The sequence below is a fragment of the Tarenaya hassleriana genome, unplaced genomic scaffold (assembly GCF_000463585.1).
Source record: "Tarenaya hassleriana unplaced genomic scaffold, ASM46358v1 Cleome6, whole genome shotgun sequence".
NCBI classification, from domain to species: domain Eukaryota; kingdom Viridiplantae; phylum Streptophyta; class Magnoliopsida; order Brassicales; family Cleomaceae; genus Tarenaya; species Tarenaya hassleriana.
The window spans coordinates 3,886,941-3,909,664 of NW_010968505.1; the positions used below are offsets into that span (position 1 = coordinate 3,886,941).

Consider the following 22,724-nt stretch of genomic DNA (forward strand, 5'->3'; position numbering starts at 1 on the left):
ACTCTTTCCTCGCGAATTTATCGCAAATTCGTATGAGGAATCTGTATGAAGAGACTTGTCTGGTTTACTTGGTTCATGAGCCCTAGACTCAACACATTCACTCCTTTCCTGTCCGCCTCCAGTATCGCCTCCTCGATCATCTTGTTGATAGCTTCTTTCCTCCATTCTAAAAAGTACTGTGTCAACGTCCCAAATCAAGAAAAACCCATGTTAACTCGTCGATCAACAGATCATCAAATTAAGAGATGATATATGCATATATACATATATAAAGAGGCATCCATGCATGACCTGGAGATTGTATCTTGGGATGACCCAAGAGTGCAACTTGAGATTCTTGAAGGAGTTCCTCTCGGAGACAAAGGGCCGGCCATAGAAGAGAGTGAAGAACATGGAGAGAGAGGTGAGAGGCCACAAGAGGCGCATGAACCATCTGTAGGAGAAAGGGTAAGAGGAGAAAGAGGCAAAGCCGATGGGCAGATGGTATATGGACTCAGGGGTGGTGAGATGCGTCAGATGGACCACGTCCGGTGTCTCTTCGCCTCTCTCCAGAGATTTCTCGTACGTCGAGTCCGTGGATTCGTCGGTCGTGCCGTAGACGTAGTCGTAGAAGGGCATGAAGAGCGAGTAATTTGTCCGGAACTGTGTGTGGTGCAGCGAGTGGAATCTGTGTTTCCAGTGTTTCACGTTTCAAAACACATGCATGCATGAGTTCCATTTGAATATATTCCATACAAAAAAAAAAAAAAGATTTCACGTCTTTTCAATTCAAATATATATATATATATATGTGTGTGTGTATATATATATATATAGAGAGAGAGAGGAGCGTACGAGGGGGTGTAGAAGAGGAACTTGAAGAGGGGAAAGATGCGGAAGAGGCGGTTGGGGAGGAACTCGAAGTTGCAGTGTCCCATGTTGTTCATGAAATCAATATAGAAGATGTATCCACCCAACGATGCCATCGACGCCGTCTTCGTCATCACCGTCGTTAGCGTCGGTATCGCAAACAGTGTGAAGTATGCTATATGCTCCGCAAATGGATGTGTCACCGCTGCATATCCATATACACCATCGTATATTCTTTGTATGCCATTATACTATAATATTGCCAAAAACTTCATACATGTATATACATACACACACACATATATCCATTCCCATGTGATTATACCATATATATAGTTATAGCTATAAAACCCTAATAATACTTTTGTTGAAGCAAGCCTGAAATTGGAACGACACGACACTGCCTGCTGGCTGCTGTTTGAGCTGGACCCACACGCACTAAATTCCTTATTACATTAAATATCAGCTTCGTACGCTTAATTAGCAATGTTTCCATGTATCCCTGCCATAGGTCCCTGCCATAGGTCCACTAACACAGAAATGGGAATTATATGCTTGTTTTAGTCATGCATATGCCTCGTCACACCCAAATTAAAGGACCGCATTTAATATCCGGTGCATGATAACGGACGTTCTGTAGTAAAATCCCAAGATTGCACATTAAATTTGTTACGCATAGTATGTATGTTTGTATGTATGTATGCATGCATGCCATGTATGTATGTAACGGGGCTTACAGGTGATGGGCTCGGTGACGATGGAGGAGTGATGGTGAGAATGGTAGCGAGAGTAGAGGAAGTGGTGATGGAGAGCTCTGTGAAGCCAGTAGTACAAGAACTCGACGGGACCCGCATGAAGCAGAGCCGCCATCACCACCCCATCCGTTCTCCACATCGGCAGTTTCTTCGCTTCCGGCAGAAACGTGTACCCGATGTAGAACAGCACTCCATTGAACAATATTTGGTCGTCCCTGTATATATGAACCATATTATATATATATATATATGATCATGGAGGAATTTAACATCCGAAAAAGGGTTGGATGTGTTAACTTTGAACATGTATTACGTTAAACCCGGCGCTAACCAATATTCTCCATTAGTTGTGAAATATTGCTAATATGAGACACACAAGATATAAATAAAAAGGAATACTAGATTTTTTTTTTAATTAAGACATTTAGTTGTGATATCATGTGTCTAGTTTTGGTAATCATGTTTTTTTTTTAATAATTAGGAGGTTCACGGGATCGTAAGTCTACTTAATCTCTCTAGATCTAGAATCAGTCTGCACGTAATTAATTGTGGCTTCTCTTCTACATCAGTAGAATTGAACTCAGGATCTTGAAATGATTTTATCACTTCTCAACCTCTCAACTATTAGGCCATCAATTAGTGGATTAATAATCATATTTCTAACCAAGTTTAGGAAGAAAGCATATATATGTGATTCCAACCAAAATTAATTAAGCAATTTTACCGGTATATATATATACACTTATATCTTAAAGTTCGTATAGATCAAAATCATAACTTTTAAAAGGGTTTATGTGGCCAGTGGTTTACGTTCTGGATTTAAACCATGGTCGTGGAGATAAGTATACGTACATATATTATACACACACGCGCGTACGATACGTACCAGTTGGTCTCCCTGTCGACCTGGTTGAAGTCGATGCCCTTGTCGACGATGCGTCTATTGCCTTTGGCAGTGACGTAACGAGAGAGAGAGATCCAGAGGAGGTTGTGGATAATTCTGGAGAGCAGCATCGGAAATACGAGGAAGTATACCAAATCCCTCTCGCTCTCCTCCCCTCTCATGAACTTGTACGTACTGTCCACCACCCATGGCGCCACTATCACGAACTTCCATTTCCAAACACACACACACACACACGTAACGTATACCATAAATTCAACCATCTTATATTATATACACGTAAACACATGAACCAATATATGTATTATAAAGAGAAAAGCACATATATACCTTGAATCTACCGAGAGAGGTCCAAGGCCATTCCGTGAGGATTCCCGGTTTCGTAGCCATCGATGATTTTTATCCCTCCGTTGCACTTCGCCTACTTTGGCAACTCGCGTTATATACAGAGGGAGAGAGAGATATCTACCGACACACACAGTTGATGCGTACATGCAGCGTGTGGAATGACTAAAATAGCCCTGCTTGGTCACTTGACCAACTAGGGCTACGTGGCATCGTCTCATTGGACGCTATCATAAATGTCCCCACATGTGGTAGTTAAATAGCGTTCTCATTGAGCAGAGATGTATTGGGCCATATAAATAAATATGTTTCAAGTGGAAAACAAGGAAAATCGTATGGCGAGTGTATAACATAAGAATAAGAACGATGGTTTCATCGCCCATATTCAAACACTTTGGGCGAGCAATTAACTGTCGTTTTTAATTTGCCCGTACGGAGGTACCCGACCCCTACACACACCGATCATGCGAACATTATATAGTGTATATATATTCATAACCAACCGTCCAATAATGATCATCATAAATTTACACGCAATTCCACGTGGAACAAAAAGTTGGACCAACACACAACGTTATACCATTAGTCTATCCGGTTCAAAATATTTGTAGTTTTAGGTTATTTTTCATGTTTCAAAATATTTATCATTCTACATTTTCAAAACATTTTTTTACAATAGTTTCTAATTTTATCCCTATTAAATTCTAATAAATTATTAATAATAACATTGTTTTTATCGTTAAATAATTGTATATATGACTTTTTCTATTTTTTCTTAAAAAATGTGAAATAATCTAAAATAACAATTATTTTGAGAGGGAGTAATTAGAAAGAAGGCAAATATTAAATATAACCAAAGTGAAGTGCAATATATATATATATAACCCAAACACAAAATACGTATTGTTCATCAAGATTATTATCTGAGTATATATAAAATCTTACTTTCCAAATTAATTTTCAAATCAATAGAAACTTTTTTCACTCGCAAGAGTTGAACAAACCCGAACATCACAAAGTGAGAAATGACAATGTACATATGTAAGAAAAGGACATTTGCTTAGAATAATAAATAACAATTGAAATGACATATATACCCTCCGTTAACCTCCATCTTGACTCATATACCCTTCCCCGGCTTCTCGATTGACGGAAACACCATCGAATTACGCATGCAAAAGCTCGTGGGGACGAGGTCGCAAGAAAACGCGTAAGCCGTTCTTCATGAAGAGAGTGAGGGACATCTTTTGCTGGACTCGGTGACCGGGAACGGGGCAGAGCCGGTAACGGAGGAGGATGGCGGAGGCGACGGACTTCATCTGGAGGTAGGCCAGGTCCTTGCCCAAGCAGGTTCTCGGTCCCGCGTTGAAGGCCACGAACTTGTAGCCATCCTTGGGGGGTTCGAACCGGTCACCGTCGGCCGACAGCCAACGGTCCGGTCGGAATTCAAGACAGTCTTTGCCCCAAATGGATTTCATCCGTCCGATGGCGTAGATGGAGTACGTCACGGTCGAGCCTCTCGGCACGTACGTCCCGTCCGGCATAACATCGTCCTCCACCACGTACTTGAAGTCCTGTCCCATTTGGCATGTTGGACCAACTAATTAATTTTCTGTGAATGAAATATTAAATTTATACTTGCAAATAACGTAATCTATAGGTCCAAGGTCGTCCTGACATGTTTTCCTTTTATAACTATTTTCAAGCTTTTTGAATTTAAAATATTACTTTCCCTATATTTCCTTGAGGAATTCCATTTTTCTGATTTTAAATAAAATGAGAGTATTTATTAGCTTTTTTATTTGTCAATAAAGTGCGTAATAAATTAATAATATCCAAATATCAAGAATCATTAATACGTTCCCCTCACCTGAGGAACAGAAGGGTATAACCGCAGCGTTTCAGCCAAAGCAGCCTTGAGGTAAACCAGGCGGTCGGCCTCGTCAAACACCAATGGCTCCTCCGTCCACTTCCTCCGATCATCGCCACGTGTCTCTCTCAGAACCGTCGATATTTCCCTCACGATCTTCTCCTCCACTTGGGGATGGTTCATGACGAGCCAAAAGAACCAGCTCAGAGCCACCGACGACGTGTCTCGTCCGGCCAGCACGAAGTTGAGTGCGATGCGTTGGAGCACTTCTTTCGGGATCGAGTTTCCGTCCACGTCTCGCTTCTTAAGGAACCGAGACAGAAGATCGTCGGACGGAGATTTTGTCCGAGCACGAATAGCTTCGGTCATGTAATCTTCCACAACTTGGAGGCTATTCTTCAGTCTTTTCTCAGATCCGATCCCTACAATATTTTGGACCCTCCACAAGAAACTAGGGTAAAGAAGCCGCTGAAGCGTGGCCTCGGTCGCTGTGTCGAATGCAACGGCGAACGGATTCTCCGGCAGCTCCGGCGACAGCGTTTCCGGGTCCTTACCAAAAGTCAAACCGCATATGTTGTCGAAAGTCAACCTTAAGAACAAGTCTTGAAGGTCGACCGGTTTGGAATCTCTAACCGCCCGGTCTAAGATTATCCATAACCGGTTCTTGATAGTCTGGTTCACCCAACGAGCCATGGCTTGCCTCAACGTCCTCGTCGTGAATTCCAGCGCCGCCGTTTTACGTTGCATGAGCCAGGTCTCGCCGTCGCTATTGAAGATCCCTTGTCCTAACAGATCATGGAAGGCGGTTCGCCACATCGGCCCTTTCGGATAGTTGTCGAAACGGGTCCGGAGGATATGTTCGAGATTCTTCGGATGGCACGTGACGGTGTAAAACCCTTGTTTCTTGGCCACGAAAGGTATCATGATGGTGCATGTTTGGTACGTGCCCCCCGAGGAGCGGAGATTGTCGGCCATCCAATCGTGGATTCGACTCCGGTTTGCGATCAGAAACGGTAAGCTTCCGACCAGAGGCAACACTCTCGGACCGGTGAGTCTCCTGGAAAGAAGGTAAAACCATAGAGCGTAAACCGATATCACCACGGTAGCTACGCCGAGGTATACGGTAACGTTTTCCATATATTCCCTGTTCAAAACAATCGATAAAGATTATATATATATATAAATTGTTATGGACTGTGCTATGGTTTTGTATGCAGACCAATGTTGGAAAATTTCCAACGTTTGTACAATATTTTTTTTTTGTTTCGAAGGTTCAATATATATATTGTGAAGGATGTGAATATATATATTTATATATGTATGTATATACAGATTATTATTGATAATTGATAGATACTATACAGAGAAAGTTTTAGGAGAGAGTAGTTGGGAAAAAAATAATTTGGGAACCATTGGGTCGATAGGAAATGCGTGTATATATGTGCGTAAGAATGCTACGAAAGCTTTCACTAAAAAAATGCTACGGGAGCTAATGTATGTAATCGATATACGATTATGTACGGTGCTATATGCTACTTATTTTTATTTTTTTTAAATTACTTGTGTATACACCCGCACCTTGTTATATATATGTGTATGTATATATATATGTGTGTGTGTATACCGCGGGATTTTATTAAGCATTAGTTGAACACAGTAAAATTCAATAACATAGCAGCTGTAGTGTGAATGTAAAAATAATAATAATATGAAAACCCAAAAAATAATAATAATAATAATATGGTTATCAACAACAACAGGCAGAAAAAAATAGATCAAGAGAGACAAGATGGTTACAAAAGATTTTATGAAGGAGACCTATATTACGTATGTAAAATTAATTAAGAAAAATATAATTTCGTATAGAAGGTAATATGGTTTGGTCCAAAGGCAGGTGGCCAATTATGGGAATCTCGGGGGTTTAGGGTTTTCCCCAATCCCAATTAATCTAAACCCCCAAATAAAAAATAAAAAATAGAAAAAATATATAAATATATATAAACAATTTGGAGTGTAGAGTTGGAAGTGGAGGACAACAAAAGATACATTTGACTCTCATATCGTGAGGACAGATAGAGTGAGTAGTTCAGTTTATAGAAAGATAACTTCTCCGGCTTCTCTTTTTTCCGTAATAATAATAATAATAATAATAATAATAATAATAATAATAATAATAATAATAATAATGGGATTCAAGAATAGTTTAACCGGTGAAATGGGGGAGCAAAGCGTCTGTATCGTCCCGAGTTTGAATCCCAGGCTGGGGAAAAAGCGCATAATTCAAATCACATGGCTGACTTTCGGTCCCGAGATTAGTCTGGGCCTCGGTCCAGAAAACCCGGTTACCAAAAAAAAAAAAAATAATAATGGGAAGTCACAAAGTGTAAAATGACAAATCTCTTCTACATGATATCGTGGGTTCGATTCCTCTTAAGATCTAAATTTTTTATGAATCGATCAGTTTTGTCTGGTTTATCTGTTCTGTATAGTTTGTCGTTTATTGCGTGGAACCGAAAATTTACTGTCCGAAATGTCGTTTCGTTCCGCAGGATCGACCGGTGTCTGACCCGAAAGACTGTTGCGATGGGTTCCACGGTTAACCAAAAAAAATATTCAACGTGAATATCATATATATATATATATATATATGTATAGTTTCCTCAGTTATTGATTGTACATGAGTACGTGATATATATTATAAAAAAAAAGTTGATTTATATGTAATTAAATTTTTTATTGGAGGCAATTAAGTAACTGAGTTTGAAAGGGAACGGGTCTTAACGTAGATGCCGATCTTTGGCCCCTTTTTTTGACACTTTGTGTCAAAATTTCAGATCACCAAACCAACAAAATCTCTTTTTCGACAAATGTTTGCAAATTCTTTTCATAATATACAAAATTGTACGTACGATGTATTTTATAAGTGCGGGTAATTACACAATGTTACTTTAAATTTGGAATATGATATTGAATGCTAGATTATTATATATTATTATTGTTTTGTCATTAAATAATTATTGCCTTTTGAACGAACGGATTGAAATAAATAATTTCCAAAATATGTCAAAATTAAAAAAATGGATATTTTTCTATTCAATATGTGGCTTACGATCAAGAAACATATAACTGTATATAATATAGAACAAATAATTTCCAGAAACGAAAATTATTATAAACTACCTTTCTTATTTAAAAAAAAAAAAAGCTTTTCCTTGTAAAAGACACGTGTTAGACTTTTGGAATTCGAGGCTTATAAGAGTTGAAGATGATGGTTCCGTTAATTCTAGTCGCAATGTAATCCGTTACATAAAGCCCATGGGCCGAATCATGGGCCCAAGAAAGACGCACGCAAAAATGATGCATTATTTTTTCTTTTGAATCCATGGGCTCCAATTAATTCAGTAAATCTTTTTAACTATATTAGAAACTAGAGTTAACACAGTCAAACTGAACCAAATAAGATATAATCATATTCGAATCGAATCTGATATCAAAATCGAATGGTTATAATTTTTTTAAACCCGAAAATTGAAAAACGATCCGAATAAAAAAATAATCAAAAAAACTGATAATTTTTTTGAAAAAATAATTTTTATTACCGAAAACGAACCGAATCCAAACCAAAAATTAATCGAACCGACCGAACCGAACCTCAAACGAAATCCGAAATGGTCATCCTTATTAGAAACTCTAATTCCATAAAATAAAAATAAAAAAGTTATATCTTTTATTTCTAAAAATATATTAATTTAAAATGAACATAAAATTAATACGGTCGATATATTAATTTATTTTGTTCGTTGGAGCTGGTTGAATACAAAATCATGGAACCATAAGGATTAAGGGCCATTTTCATCCAACCAAAGAAGCATGGCTTCTTGAGAAGCCACGTGTCACCTCCACATTCATACATTTCATTCAGCATATAACCATATTCATAACCATCTCCTCGTGCATATATACACATGTGTATGTATATGTTCAGCTCACAAACACTGAAACACATGCATACGAAAAATCAGGAGTTTCAAAAATATTTTATGTAGACGAAAAAAAAGAGAGAGGAGATAAGACACCTGTGGAGATACAGTGGTAAAAACGATCCAACGGCTGAGATTCACCAACTACACATCCACTTTATAATCTAATTCGTAACAAAAGCCACACGAAGGCCACACCCCATTAGCGAGAGAGAGAGAGAGAGAGTCAAATGGCTTCTTCGATTCTGATAAGCTTTGCTCCGGCGACCGTGAGGGTGTACGCGGCGACGGCGAAGGGAACAGCCGTCGGAGCAAAGGAGGAGAAGGGTTTTCTCGACTGGGTTCTCGGGAATTTGACGAAGGAAGATCAGTTCTACGAGACAGATCCCATTCTGAAAAAGGTCGAGGAGAAGGGAACCACCGGAGGAAACGGCCGGGGAACCACCCGCGGCGGCAAGAACTCGGTAGCTGTCCCTCCCAAGAAGAACGGCGGCTTTGGTGGCCTCTTCGCCAAGAAATGACAGCACTTTGAATATATATACACTCCCATTAATTTCATAATCTAGATTCTGTACCTTGTTTTCTGGTTCTTGAAAGTTTTAAAGATGGTATATGAACATCTTCATCATCGTTGATTTGATGGTTTATTAATTTACTAAACTCGTCATAGTGTTCATCATAAGTTACTAACTACAGCACAAGATTGCATTTTAGGTGTTCCAAGTTCGTTGGATTTAACAAACGAATTAGTTTACAAGAGTGTATTCATATCATTCACCAACCATGAACCCTACAAACTCACATCAACTAATTCATCAGTCTACATTTACCAGATTTGCTCATCTTATGGCTCCTCAATGGCGTCAAATAGAATCTGAACATACCTTTTTCGAGGTTGTCGGGAGAATACGTGCCCTTCATCTGTAGAAGATGACTCTGCTTAGCCTCGACGCCATTAATGGAGCCATGGAACAAGCCATCACACGAGCTTCTTCCACCTTCAAAACCACCATTATGAATGTTAAACCCACCACCATCGCAGGACTTTCTTGCGCTGACACTGTAGCTCCTGATGAGCTTCTGGCTCACATCGCCATTGCTTTCTCCTTTGGCGACTCTCCTAAGCTTTAACAAAGACTCAGCCAATGAACCCTCGTCCCCATTCCCTTCAAGTTTCAAGCTTTTCCCTGTTTTGATTCCGTTCTTCATCTGGTTTTTCCTCTGAATCAATCCCCAAATGCTCCAACCTTTAGCCCATTTGCTTCTAGACTTTTTTAATTCAAACCCATCCTCCTTCACCTCACCTTTAACGTCGAATTGGACAGTCTCAGGTGTGTAGCTTTTGATTGAATACCAGTTTGAATCTCTTAGTTCCTTCTCTGTAACTAGTAACTTCGCGCCATGAAACAATCCAACAGTTTCGGGTGATACCTTGGCGTTCGAAATAGCTTTCAATTCATTGATCTCGAGAAGTCCCGGTCTCTTGATCGAACTAGATCGATCGAAGCTTCTTCTTCGCCGTGAATCCGAGTAATAGTCCCTGGTTTGAGCTGTCCCGCCTGGATTTTTTCATTGTTTATATTATTTCTACATCTACGGCAATTTTAATTGAATGGAATCTCGTACCGTAGGTCCACACTGAAAATATAATTTATACACAATGTTTATTTAAAGATTCAGAAAATGTACAAATGCATTGCGATGATGTTTTCTCTTAACAGTGCCAGTGGGCAATGGATGTGTTACAAAATGTTTTAAATTAGACAAAACTGTATGAAAAAAAAGGACAAATTAATTTTAAAAAAAATGTTAAAATTGGTGAGGTCATTTAGCAAGGAGAAGTGGGCCTGGTCCTGGGCCTGGGCCTGATCTCTGAATCCATAGTTCGCATATGAGAAGGGATAAAATTTGGTGAAGGATAATATATAATTTAATTGATACACGAATTATCCAATTTAATTGCAATTTTCTACACAATTCGAATTGGTATTAAATATTCATTAACTGATGACGTGACACGTTACGTTGCGTCTGACATGGCACGCCACATGAAAAATTATGTCATGTCAGCATGCCACGTCAGATTTTTTAAGAAATCCAAAAAAAATCTGAAAAAAAATCGAATTTTTTTTAAAAAAATATATACTCCTATTTAAAATATATATATATATATATATAATCCTACATATATATTCATATCTATATACAAATACAAATATAAATATATATACTCCTATATAAAATATATCTATATATATACAAATTAAAACATATACACATATATATATATACTAACATCTATACAAATATATATACATATACATATAAACAAATATATTTATATATATACACATACACATATATAAATACATATACATGTATATATATATACATATACATATATATACATACATACATACATACAAAATAAAAAAATATATATATATACATATATATTTTATCCACATACAAATACAAATATAAACATAAATACTCCTATGTATATATATGTCTATATATATCAAATAAAAAATATACACATATATACATGCATTTATACCAATTTATATACATACATACAAGTATATTTATATATATACACATACATATATATATATATATATATATATATATATAAATACATATACAAGTATATATGTATGTATATATATATGCATACGTACATATATATATAATAAAAAAAAATATAAGTATATATACATATATAGGAGTATATATGTTTATATTTGTATTTGTATTTTGTATATAGATATGAATATATATGTATATATATATGTATTTTTTTTCTTTTCATTTTTATTTTATTTTTATTTTTTTTCAATTGTTTTCTGATTATTTGTTTTTTTTAATCTATTTTTTTGCAATTTTTCGAATTTTTTTGTATTTTTTTTTAAATCTGACGTGGCATGCTGACATGACAAAATTTTTCATGTGGCGTGCCATGTCAGATGCCATATGGCGTGCCACGTCATCGGTTAACGGATATTTAATGCTGTTTTCGTATTGTGTAGAAAATTGCAGTTAAATTGGGGAGTTCGTGTATAAATTTGGCATATTTAATAATTTGGTTTAGTTTTTTGTCAAATTCAAAATTCGTGTACATATTTTAAATATTTCGTGTAGAAAAATGTCATTTTCCCTTCAAAATATCACAAGATTTACATAGAAGAAGAGAGATATTAATTGATCTTCATATTTCTCGTGACGAGATTGACAATTATTGGACCTTTTTAGCGTCAAACAATTTTAGATGGGCGTTTATGAATAAAGGAAAAAAAATGTGGGCCCGTCAAGATATTTTTAAATAAAAAACAACAAGAGTACACTTCACTTGAGGCTTTATCGTGATTCTCACATTTCTCATCCTTCGGCCCCTCCCAGAAAAATTATTTAAAAAAAAAATCCCCAAAAATAATGTGAGAAGTAACATTTCTGTCGTTTTGCGTCTGAAATATCTCCAGATTTTTCATTCGTATATTCTTTCCTCATATACTCTCTACCGGAATTGTTAAGGGGGAATCACCGAGTGTCCTTCTGCTTGCGAGTTCCTCTTCCTATACGGTGAAGTACTCGTGCGTCTGTTGCCAGATTCCGCCATCGAAGGTCTGTCCTCGCCCCTTTATCGTGTTCTTATCGTTTGATGTTTCAGTCCATTTCTCTCCCGATTTCTTGTTGTCATTCTTCTGTCGAGTGATTTTCTGAATATCGGTGATCTTCACGCCATCTTGGATTTCGTGGTTTCTTTTCTACGACCATTCCTTCGTTTTCTCTCTCTCTCTCTCTCTCTCTCTATATATATATATATATATATATATGATTATGCGATATTTTTGTTTGTATAGTGCTGTCTTTTTTCTGTATTGTTTTTTTGTTCATTAGTTTTGTTTGTGAAGAATTTTTAAGCATAGTCAGAGTTGCAGGGAATTTAGCCATGGCAACATCGGCTAAAACCAACGGTTCGACTGCGATCGATTTTCCGGTCAAAGTCCCGGCGAAGGCGAACCCGGATTCCGACGATGCCACGGCGATTGCGGAGAATATCGGTTACCACGCTAAGTACACTCCCCATTTTTCCCCTTTCAAGTTCGAGCCTGAGCAAGCTCTCTACGCCACCGCGGAGAGCGTCCGCGATCGCCTCGTTCAGGTACTCAGCGATTCAGAACTTTTTCCGACCGCTTCTGTTGTCGAAGACAATTTTGAGAGCTAAAACTAATGAATCTACATGTGTATGTGTGTATAATAGATCATGTGGTTACGGTGGTTGTTTTTGGATTTTTTTTGGGGAGGATGCGTAATGGGACTTATCTTCGTTTTCAGAAAGTTGATCCAAAACGAACTCTATTCTTGTTGATGCATATTGACATATAGGTTATGGTGGGTGGTTTGAATTGTTTTTTGCAGCTGTGGAATGAGACGTATCTTCACTTTCACAAAGTTGATCCGAAGCAAACTTACTACTTGTCAATGGAGTATCTCCAAGGTCGTGCTTTGACAAATGCGATCGGGAATTTGGACCTTCAAGGTCCATATGCTGATGCTCTACGTAAGCTGGGTCACGAGCTTGAAGAGATAGCCGAGCAGGTTAACGAAAGAGATTCATGACTTAGATAAAATTCTTTACCATCTCTCACTTTGAGACGTGATTTAAGCTTTCACGTCGTGACTTATAGGAGAAAGATGCAGCTCTGGGAAATGGTGGGTTGGGGAGACTTGCTTCGTGCTTCCTGGACTCGATGGCGACCTTAAATTTGCCTGCTTGGGGTTATGGGTTGAGGTACAGATACGGGCTTTTCAAACAACTAATCACGAAGAACGGTCAAGAAGAAATTGCAGAGGACTGGCTTGAGGTGATGATGATGATCTGTACTGAGGATTTCTAGTTCTGAAGAAAACTGGATACATTCCATAATCATAACGCTTCATTTTTATGGAAACTGTAGAAGTTCAGCCCGTGGGAAATTGTGAGGCACGACGTGATATTCCCTGTCAGATTTTTCGGCAGTGTTCAGATAAATCCAGATGGATCGTAAGTGTTAATGCAGGACATGCATGATTACACAGTTACTTTGCATATATGCACTCATGGATGATGAATGAGCAACAGTGTCTACTGTTGTTGTCACAGAGCCTGTTATTAAACATTTTGATTCTTAAACTGACTGCTTTTCAGGCGAAAATGGGTCGGTGGCGAGGTTTTGGATCGTAAGTGTTAATGCAGGACATGCATGATTACACAGTTACTTTGCATATATGCACTCATGGATGATGAATGAGCAACAGTGTCTACTGTTGTTGTCACAGAGCCTGTTATTAAACATTTTGATTCTTAAACTGACTGCTTTTCAGGCGAAAATGGGTCGGTGGCGAGGTTTTGCAAGCTCTGGCATACGACGTGCCGATCCCAGGATATAAAACCAAGAACACGATCAGTCTTCGCCTCTGGGAAGCAAAAGCCAGAGCGGAGGATCTCGACCTTTTTCAGTTCAATGAGGGACAATATGAATTGGCTGCACAGCTGCATTCTCGAGCTCAACAGGTTAGAATCGTTCATTCCCACTTAAGGCTCAGCCTTTTCTGCTGTATGGCTTGTACCCATTTTTATTATGTCTATTACAATGTGCTACTTGCGTGCAGATTTGTACTATTTTATACCCAGGGGATGCTACCGAGAATGGGAAGCTTTTGCGGTTGAAACAGCAATTCTTTCTCTGCAGTGCTTCGCTTCAGGTTTGTCAATTTGGCCATAGATTTATTCTGTAGTCTCTGCAAGTATCACCTTGTTTTGAAGTCATAATGTATTTGATATATTTGAAACTCCGCACGGGATTGTCTGCGAAAACAGCCATTAGTTAGTAACTGAACAGAAACAGGCAAAAGTTTGGAAACTAGTTCGTTTTACACAAAATTAAATATCCACTTATTAAGAGGTAATGTGTTTGCCAATTGGTAATTTTTTTGAATATTTCCATTCGCTTGTCTATTTTAGGATATCATATCAAGATTCAAAGAGAGAAGCACTGGCGAAGGCAAGCGGCAGTGGTCTGAGTTTCCAAGCAAAGTTGCTGTCCAACTTAATGACACACACCCAACTCTTGCAATCCCCGAGCTCATGCGATTGCTTATGGATGATGAAGGACTTGGGTGGGAGGAATCTTGGGATGTGACGTCAAGGTAACACATTTACGTGTAGAAAGCTCTCGGCTTTACTTAAAAGAAACTTTTATTATCCACATTACTATTTTGGACTAAGTTGTGAAGTTTACAGGACCATTGCTTACACCAATCACACTGTCCTTCCTGAAGCACTGGAGAAGTGGTCGCAGCCATTGATGTGGAAGCTACTTCCTCGTCATATGGAGATCATAGAAGAGATTGATAAGAGGGTACACGTCATTAATCATTTCGACGATTTCTCTGTCTTGTGCTTCTATGACATGATGTTACCATTTTTTTTGGCAGTTTGTTGCAACCATACGAGATACACGCTTTGATCTCGAGGATAAGATTTCAAGTTTGTGCATCTTAGATCACAATCCTCATAAGCCAGTTGTGAGAATGGCTAACTTATGTGTTGTATCCTCACACACAGTAAGATTTCCTTTTTTCAACATCTATTGTTTTTAAATTCTTTTGATCTGTTTGCTTTCAAGCTTTCGTCATTTACTGTCGGCCCTTCTGTAGGTGAATGGTGTTGCCCAGTTACACAGTGATATCTTGAAGTCAGAGTTGTTCGCTGACTATGTCTCGATATGGCCGAACAAGTTTCAAAACAAGACTAATGGCATCACGCCTCGACGGTGGCTCCGTTTCTGCAGTCCTGAGCTCAGTGATATAATCACAAAGTGGTTGAAAACAGATAAATGGATTACCAATCTCGACCTGCTTGCTGGTCTTCGACAGGTACAAGTTTTAGAACATTTTAGATGGGCCCTTTTACTCTTGATCACTTTTGCTTTAGCTGCAGTGATCCTTGATCCTATTTTTTCTTTCTGATAGTTTTCCGACAATGAAGAACTCCAATCTGAGTGGGCTTCCGCTAAGATGGCCAATAAGCAACGTCTGGCTCAGTATATAAAGCGAGTGACTGGTGAGAGCATTGATTCGACAAGTTTATTTGACATACAAGTGAAGCGCATCCATGAATACAAGAGGCAGCTTCTGAACATTCTTGGAGTAATATACAAATTCAAGAAATTGAAGGTATAATCTGCTCATCATGCAATGAAAGCCATTTGGATTCTTGCAGTTTTGCAGATTCTGGCCAAAGCCTTAGTAGTCTATAGAAGCTTTTCTCCCTGGCTTTTCATTTAATACAAGGAAGATGGTGAAACAAAATAAAATTCTTGGCTTAAACATTGTCTTGAAGTTAAAAGTTATTTAGATATTACAAAAGATAACATTGCAGCGTCCACAAAGCCTTCAACCGACCAGGGTCTTAAATCAGGTGTTTATGTGTTTTTTTTTTTGCATGACATATGTTGTCTTGTCTCTTCTGCAAACTGAAATTTTTACCAGGAGATGAAGCCTGAGGAAAGGAAGAAAGAAGTTCCTCGTACTGTCATGATAGGGGGAAAAGCTTTTGCAACCTACACCAACGCAAAACGGATTGTAAAGCTGGTAAACGATGTGGGTGATGTGGTCAACAATGATCCAGAGGTCAATGAGTACTTGAAGGTAACACATGAATTGCTCTGTTTTCAGGTTTTTATGCATCAGATAACATTTCGACTAAAACGACTTACTACAATACAATGGTTGGGTCAGGATGATATTTACTTGGGTAATAAAAGATTGATGTTCACCAACATATCATTGCATTTCATGTATAGAACGATTTTCCTTGCCCATTTTTTTCCAATGATTTCTGAAGATTGCTGTTCACCAACATATTCATTTTTTCCATTGAACTGAACCTGAACATCTCAAAATAACGTTTCGAGGGACGGAAAATTTCTCATCAGCTAATGATGCAGTGAATTTCATGTACTATTGTCAGGTGTTTCAAATGGTCAAGTAGACATCTTTATTTATCATATTCCTTGGAATGATAGAGTTAGAACCACATAGTGATTTCTATCCATAATCCATCATGTCTCTCGTGATTCTGATATAGTACCTTTGCAGGTGGTATTTGTCCCGAACTACAACGTATCTGTAGCAGAGATGCTAATACCAGGGAGTGAGCTGTCGCAACACATAAGCACAGCGGGTATGGAAGCGAGTGGAACGAGCAACATGAAATTTGCTCTGAATGGCTGCCTTATCATAGGAACACTTGATGGGGCCAATGTCGAGATTAGAGAGGAGATTGGCCAAGATAATTTCTTTCTCTTTGGCGCAACGGCTGATCAGGTTCCACTTCTGCGAAAAGAACGACAAGATGGACTGGTGCGATCACTTTGCTCGTGGATGATAATCTGAATTATGATGTGCATGACATTCAGTCTCGGTTTTTTCTTTTTCTTTTGACATTGCTCTAACAAAAGTGTCTGTGATGTGTGGTTGTGGAAATCCATCAGTTCAAACCCGACCCGCGTTTTGAAGAGGCGAAGGAATATATCAGGAGTGGAGTGTTTGGGAAATACGATTACAACCCGCTTCTCGATTCCCTGGAGGGTAACTCGGGTTATGGGCGAGGAGACTATTTCCTCGTGGGGTATGACTTCCCGAGCTACATGGATGCTCAGGCCAAAGTGGATGAAGCCTACAAGTAAGACCACCCTAACAAAAGGCTTCATGTTGCCATTATCAGAAACTGAATTGCCAGGACACAAATCTTAACCACATTATTAAAGATGGTTGGATGCATGGAATGATGAAGAAATCATATGCTAATTTGATGCTGTGTTGCGACAGGGACCAGAAGAGATGGATGAAGATGTCGATAATGAGCACTGCTGGTTGCGGGAAGTTCAGCAGCGACCGAACCATCGCTCAGTACGCCAAGGAAATATGGAACATCGAGGCTTGCCCTCTTCCCTAATCCCCACTCCCCATCCAACGCTCTTCGCTCTTCTTCCTCATCAGTCATATTAATATATCCTACTCCCAGAATAATGGTACCTTCTTTTTTTTCCCTTTAATAAAAAAAAGTTTAAAATGTAATAGGATGATGCTATTGCTATCTTCCTCTTATTTTGTGCATTTTTTAATTTTAAAATCCTAATGTTTAAAATATTTGTTGTTTTAGATGTTTCACAATTTTTAAGAAAATTGATCAAAAGTTATATATATCCTTATTTGATGATAAAAACTAAAAATAATGTAATCATTAATAATGTATTAGAATTTGGTAGGGATAAAATTAAAAACTATTATAAAAAATATTTTGAAAATATAAAACTACAAATATTTTAAAATATTGAAAATAATCTAAAACTATAAATATTTTGAAACGAATGAATGAAGTATTTTTTTTAGGTAAAACTAGGGAATCGTGTAAAGAATTAAACAAGATAAATGACCAAAATATCTGTTTTTAATGATTCTATTAAAAAAACATACTCCCTCTGTTTAATTTTATTTGACGTTTTAGCTTTAAACACACATATTAAGAAAAATAAAATTTTGTCTAAAATACCCTTTTGTAATTATGATGTCTTTATTTTTTCTCTCATACAATATTGTAATTACCTATTATTAATGAAGGATAATTTTGGAAAAAATATCAAAAAGTACATCGAAAATATCAAAACGTCATTTATTTTAAAACAAAAAAATAACTCTAAAACGTCATCTAAAATTAAACGGAGGGAGTATTATTTTTAAACAAGTACAAAAATAACTCTAAACCTAAACCACAAAATTAACCCTATCAGAGAGGAGGGGAAACTGTTTTACCATTTTTTTTTAAACTATACTAATTTAATTAAATAATTTTTTGGTGAAAGAGATAAATTTGTCAATTTTAATCGCCATTGGATTACACATCTAACGAACGAAAGAACACACTCACAATCCAAATCTGACGACCTCCCAATAATACTAAACAAATCCAAACCGGTCCGGTTTGCAAATGCGATTCACCACAGACCACAATACCGACAAAGACAAAACCGAAAGACCCTCTTTTTTTTTTTTTTAATTACAACAGCAAATGATGTGCACACACAAAAAAAAAGAGACATTCAATCAAGCGAACTTAGGCTTAGGCATGGAGGAGGAACCAGTCGAGTTCCCGCCATGAACTGGTCCGAGCTTCTGAATCCAATGTTTCAACCCTTTCTTTGGGTCCTTACAGATCAGATTTAGGGTTCCATCGCGGCTCACTGACGCTTCAAACTCTTCCATCACTTTCACTATCTGCCAGAACTCCGGTCTCTTGTCCGGTTGCTGCGACCAGCACTGCTCTATCAGAGCTCTCATGGCTGCCGGACAATTATCCGGCATTGGCGGCCTCATGTTCTGGACATGTTCAAAACATAAAATTCCAAAACTTTTCATGTCTCCTCAAATGGCTGAAACATGATAAAGCAGTATTTTTTTTCATCAGTTGCATGATGTTCTCATGATCTATAATGAATTCTTAAACAGACATATCTCTTGTGATCTTACGAGAATAACTTTTCAAACAACGTAAATGTTCTCGTGACCTTACGAGATGACTTTTCAAACGAATGCAAGATCACGACCATGACAGAAGCGAAGAGACAGAAATTTTGTGTGTTATGGGTACCTTGTGGACAACTGCGAATGCAGCTTGAATTGGGTTCATGTCCTCGTATGGGATTGATCCCGCAACCATTTCCCAAAGAACGAGTCCGAAGCTATAAACATCGGCTTTTCGCCCGTATGGTTTCCGTTTAATCATCTCAGGTGCCATCCACCTATAAGTTCCCGGGTCATCAGCCACCAGATCACAGTACTCCTCCTCGCAGGCTATGCCAAAGTCAGCAATCTTCAAGTGGAATTCATCATCTATCAATATATTTTCTGGCTTAAGATCCCGATGAATTACGTGTTGCGAGTGAATATATTCCATCCCTCTCGCAATATCTAGAGCAAACGCGATTAACCTTTGCAAAGGAAGGGTCTTGTTCTCGAGCTTGTGGAGATACGACCTCAGAGACCCTTCGGCTAAATACTCAGTGATGATACAATACACGGGCGGATCTTTGCACGCTCCAACAAACTGTTTCAGCACATAAACGATAAAGGATAATGTAAAGAATTGAACATACCAAAAGCACGATACCGACCACACACGGGCATATATATATATACACACACACACACCTTGATAACATTTGGGTGGTGAAGCCGGGATAAAAGGGTGACTTCCTTGGTAAACTGTTTCTCTAAACGAGCTCTCAAGCATCCATTTTCGTCATCATCAGGCACGGTTATGAGCTTTACAGCCACTGCCTCGTCATTGTATTTCCCATGGTAAAGTCGGCTATGTAACCCGTGTGCAAACCTGAGGCCAAGAAACAGCTTGGACATATCGATGCTGTATTCATCGGTCGTGTCCACAGCATTGACTCTACGACCTCCATGATCGAAATACTTTGTCCATGGAGTTTCCTTCTTGATGTTGGTGATGACCCTTTCTTGAATTTTCAGCGTGCCGAGATCCCTGATAGGATTCACCTGCGATGGGGACCGTGAACTGAATGAACTCTTTCCAAGTGAATCTTTACGGAACCACTTCATCTTCATTCCTTTCTCCGACTCTGTCCTTCTTCTGGGGTGTGGAGTGGAAAATCTCTTACGATCAGAGCGTGCTTCCTTGAACGTATCGGTCAGAACCATCTGTGGTGATGGAGATACAGACCTCTGTTTATTGGTGACTGGGTTTCTCTGAATCTCCGAACCAACAACATATCGGTCGGCCTGCGAGCTCACGGGGTTCCGCAGAGTCCCTGAATCATCATCATCAAACATTGACTGCTTGTTCGAAGACGACGACTTTGGTCTTGTCTTCATTCCAGAAATCCTCTCTTGGTTAAGGGTAAAAGGGACAGAGGCTAACCTCGACGAATCCATACGGTGACAAACCGTATGAGAAAACTTGGTTCTTCGAATCCAAGAACTAGCCTCCTCATCCATATCTACACCCACACCTGAAACCCAGATGCTTTGAAAGGCTAAGAACTTCTCCCAGAGCCAAAACTCAAAAGTCCGAATAATGACGAGAAGCCCATGAAGACGGACGGGATTTTACGGGCAATCCCCAAAAATCTCAGCTTGACCAAAACCAGAGTTCCTTCACAATCAATCCCCATGGAAATGAAAACCCATCTCTATAATCCTCAGCTATTACTAATCCACAATCCCTCGGAAACAAAACGGGAACATTTCATCGGAAAACAAAACTCAAAGACACCCTTCCTTTAGCCCAAAAGTTGTCTGCATTCAAAGCCGAAACATCCGCCAAATTGCGGAAAACTCCCCCTGGATTACACCCATCATGCACACGTCCGATAAACAGTCAACCGAATCACGTAAAAACAACAATGGTAAAAAGAAAAGAATTCGATGAAGAAAAATGTCAGCAGAAGCCATTGCGAGTGACGAATGAGAAAAGAATGGTACCTGAAACAGGAAATTACAGAGCCATGGAGAGGGAGAAGGAATCGACGGAGAAATCGGGAGCTAAAGGGGGACCATAAGGCGTCCGCTTACGTTTTGAGATGGATGAATTATTCAAGGGGAAGTAAATAAATAAATTATAAATATAAATATGGAGTTTGGTCAGAGAAGAAAACATCGGGGAATTTTAGAATATTTGAAGAGACATCATCCTTCTTGAGCAAAAAATATCAGCAATCAGGGGCGTTTGTAGTCCAACGGTTAGGATAATTGCCTTCCAAGCAATAGACCCGGGTTCGACTCCCGGCAGACGCATCATATCATTTTTTTTTTCTCTTTTTAATTTATTCAATTTATCACAGTTTTATGATCCATCCCATTTTTTGACTTGAAGTTTATATATATATATCGGAAAATGACTGATTTCGGTTGAAATGGGAGGAATTTGGGATTATATCATATCCATAGCTCTTATTTTTGTTTTTGTGAAATTGAGAGCTTCTTCATAAGCTAAATGGACCTATATATGTTGTCATTTTCCCACTCGAGTTCCCCCCTCCCCCTATTATTATTATTATTATTATTATTATTATCTAATATAAATTTGTCAATCTTAGCGGAAAATTGCCAGCGTGTATTGAAAGTGAACATTAAAAGTGAGGATATATTGGGATCTCATCGGAAAATACTAAAGGTCTTTAGGAAAAAAAACTAAATGGTTTCTATATATTATCAATATACGAAATTATAACAGTTTGTTATTATATTAATAGAATTCTATATATGTATTTATATTTTAGAGTAGTTCGATACACAAAGTATTTATGGTGTATTAAAATTCAGTGAGAAGTTTCATAATTCGAATCCATGACATGTAGACCACGTTAACAACATCTCAATGACAAATTAAGGCTCACCTTCGTGTGTGTGTATATATATATATATATATATATATATATTGGATAAAAATGTAAAACACAAACATTTTGATATTGGAAAATATAATAATAAAGAAGGAAAAAAACATAGATGCATTTCGAGATATGTAGTATGAGTGAGCCTTTGAGGAAGAGGATAGAATAATTTGAGAGAGAAAGGGAGCGGGAGTGTAGGGACAAAGAGAGAAAAATGGGTTATTTATAGAGTGTCCTAAGCGATCTCTTGGTGTCGGGTGTCGGACCAAACTAAGCGTTCTTCCAAATGCTTCCTCCCAATCTCTCTCTCTCTCTCTCTCTCTCTCTCTCTCTCTCTCTCTCTCTATGTTCTTACAACCTTTTTCAGCACTCTATTTGATCGGTTTTCGGGCACTGTTCAGTGTTCTTGGATCTTCCTTTTTATGCATTATTCGATTTTTGTTTTTTTTTTGGGTAATTGGAATGTGAAATGTTTTGTGCATTATTGCTGCTCGCTGTTATAGCCCGTCGTTGTATCGACATATCGTCCCTCTCAATGGATTGCTCCAAAATTGA

General features: G+C 38.2%; 6 protein-coding genes and 1 non-coding gene across 10 annotated transcripts in view; 3 read left to right on the forward strand and 4 right to left on the reverse strand.

Annotated features, from left to right (window-relative positions):
* The window catches only part of LOC104799403 (protein ECERIFERUM 1-like), a 4,422-nt gene extending 1,474 nt beyond the window's left edge, over positions 1-2,948 (reverse strand). The window contains exons 1-6 of the mRNA XM_010521920.2: positions 2,839-2,948; positions 2,491-2,714; positions 1,587-1,819; positions 835-1,054; positions 292-667; positions 69-176 (exon numbers count right to left, since the gene is read on the reverse strand). Coding sequence (XP_010520222.1) covers positions 69-176; positions 292-667; positions 835-1,054; positions 1,587-1,819; positions 2,491-2,714; positions 2,839-2,898 — 1,221 coding nt within the window. The 5' untranslated portion in view covers positions 2,899-2,948. The remainder of the gene's footprint in view (positions 1-68; positions 177-291; positions 668-834; positions 1,055-1,586; positions 1,820-2,490; positions 2,715-2,838) is intronic.
* Positions 2,949-3,786: 838 nt separating this feature from the next.
* Positions 3,787-5,975, reverse strand: LOC104799404 (cytochrome P450 86A1). Its single transcript, XM_010521921.1, has 2 exons — positions 4,724-5,975; positions 3,787-4,427 (listed from the first exon to the last, which is right to left on the reverse strand). Exons 1-2 carry the CDS (start codon positions 5,858-5,860, stop codon positions 4,020-4,022), a joined length of 1,545 nt encoding a protein of 514 aa, XP_010520223.1. The 5' UTR covers positions 5,861-5,975; the 3' UTR covers positions 3,787-4,019.
* A 2,742-nt stretch (positions 5,976-8,717) lies between these two features.
* LOC104799405 lies at positions 8,718-9,343 on the forward strand. The gene has a single exon (XM_010521922.1). The coding sequence runs from the start codon at positions 8,934-8,936 to the stop codon at positions 9,222-9,224; it is 291 nt and encodes a 96-aa protein (XP_010520224.1). The 5' UTR covers positions 8,718-8,933; the 3' UTR covers positions 9,225-9,343.
* A 118-nt stretch (positions 9,344-9,461) lies between these two features.
* LOC104799723 (UPF0503 protein At3g09070, chloroplastic-like) lies at positions 9,462-10,269 on the reverse strand (the record flags this gene model as incomplete). Its single annotated transcript, XM_010522363.1, has 1 exon — positions 9,462-10,269. A coding segment is annotated over one exon (759 nt), but the record flags the coding sequence as incomplete, so codon positions are not given.
* A 1,849-nt stretch (positions 10,270-12,118) lies between these two features.
* On the forward strand, positions 12,119-17,901 carry LOC104799406 (alpha-glucan phosphorylase 2, cytosolic). 3 transcript variants are annotated; one of them, XM_010521924.1, is made up of 17 exons: positions 12,119-12,327; positions 12,645-12,868; positions 13,126-13,305; positions 13,395-13,571; positions 13,665-13,750; positions 13,895-13,916; positions 14,093-14,260; positions 14,359-14,451; positions 14,711-14,895; positions 14,990-15,107; positions 15,184-15,312; positions 15,406-15,624; positions 15,721-15,924; positions 16,240-16,398; positions 16,849-17,112; positions 17,244-17,434; positions 17,581-17,901. In XM_010521924.1, the coding sequence occupies exons 2-17, from the start codon at positions 12,656-12,658 to the stop codon at positions 17,705-17,707; spliced, it is 2,535 nt and encodes an 844-aa protein (XP_010520226.1). In that variant the 5' UTR covers positions 12,119-12,327; positions 12,645-12,655; the 3' UTR covers positions 17,708-17,901. The 3 variants fall into 3 exon arrangements, with proteins under 3 accessions (XP_010520226.1, XP_010520225.1, XP_010520227.1); XM_010521923.2 differs by lacking the exon at positions 13,895-13,916 and having other exon boundaries at positions 14,071-14,260; XM_010521925.2 differs by lacking the exon at positions 13,895-13,916 and having other exon boundaries at positions 12,654-12,868; positions 14,071-14,260.
* Positions 17,902-18,655: 754 nt separating this feature from the next.
* LOC104799407 (serine/threonine-protein kinase HT1-like) lies at positions 18,656-21,370 on the reverse strand. Of its 2 annotated transcripts, none has more exons than XM_010521926.1 (4): positions 21,259-21,370; positions 19,960-21,117; positions 19,400-19,855; positions 18,656-19,128 (listed from the first exon to the last, which is right to left on the reverse strand). In XM_010521926.1, the coding sequence occupies exons 2-4, from the start codon at positions 20,770-20,772 to the stop codon at positions 18,856-18,858; spliced, it is 1,542 nt and encodes a 513-aa protein (XP_010520228.1). In that variant the 5' UTR covers positions 20,773-21,117; positions 21,259-21,370; the 3' UTR covers positions 18,656-18,855. The 2 variants fall into 2 exon arrangements, with proteins under 2 accessions (XP_010520228.1, XP_010520229.1); XM_010521927.1 differs by having other exon boundaries at positions 19,096-19,181.
* A 128-nt stretch (positions 21,371-21,498) lies between these two features.
* TRNAG-UCC lies at positions 21,499-21,570 on the forward strand. Its single transcript has one exon. It is a non-coding gene; the product is annotated as a tRNA-Gly (tRNA).
* Positions 21,571-22,724: the final 1,154 nt, after the last annotated feature.

What these genes read in the sequence shown, in the direction of transcription:
- LOC104799405 (XM_010521922.1), top strand. Translation starts at nt 8,934, where the DNA reads ATGGCTTCTTCGATTCTGATAAGCTTTGCTCCGGCGACCGTGAGGGTG.
- LOC104799407 (XM_010521926.1), bottom strand. Translation starts at nt 20,772, where the DNA reads ATGGATGAGGAGGCTAGTTCTTGGATTCGAAGAACCAAGTTTTCTCAT. An exon ending in ACCACCCAAATGTTATCAAG is followed by an intron (nt 19,856 to 19,959) that starts GTGTGTGTGTGT and finishes GTGCTGAAACAG; the next exon opens with TTTGTTGGAGCGTGCAAAGA. An exon ending in CATTCGCAGTTGTCCACAAG is followed by an intron (nt 19,129 to 19,399) that starts GTACCCATAACA and finishes GAACATGTCCAG; the next exon opens with AACATGAGGCCGCCAATGCC.
- LOC104799406 (XM_010521924.1), top strand. Translation starts at nt 12,656, where the DNA reads ATGGCAACATCGGCTAAAACCAACGGTTCGACTGCGATCGATTTTCCG. An exon ending in TGCATTCTCGAGCTCAACAG is followed by an intron (nt 14,261 to 14,358) that starts GTTAGAATCGTT and finishes ACTTGCGTGCAG; the next exon opens with ATTTGTACTATTTTATACCC. An exon ending in TAGAAGAGATTGATAAGAGG is followed by an intron (nt 15,108 to 15,183) that starts GTACACGTCATT and finishes TTTTTTTGGCAG; the next exon opens with TTTGTTGCAACCATACGAGA.
- LOC104799404 (XM_010521921.1), bottom strand. Translation starts at nt 5,860, where the DNA reads ATGGAAAACGTTACCGTATACCTCGGCGTAGCTACCGTGGTGATATCG. An exon ending in TATACCCTTCTGTTCCTCAG is followed by an intron (nt 4,428 to 4,723) that starts GTGAGGGGAACG and finishes CAAATGGGACAG; the next exon opens with GACTTCAAGTACGTGGTGGA.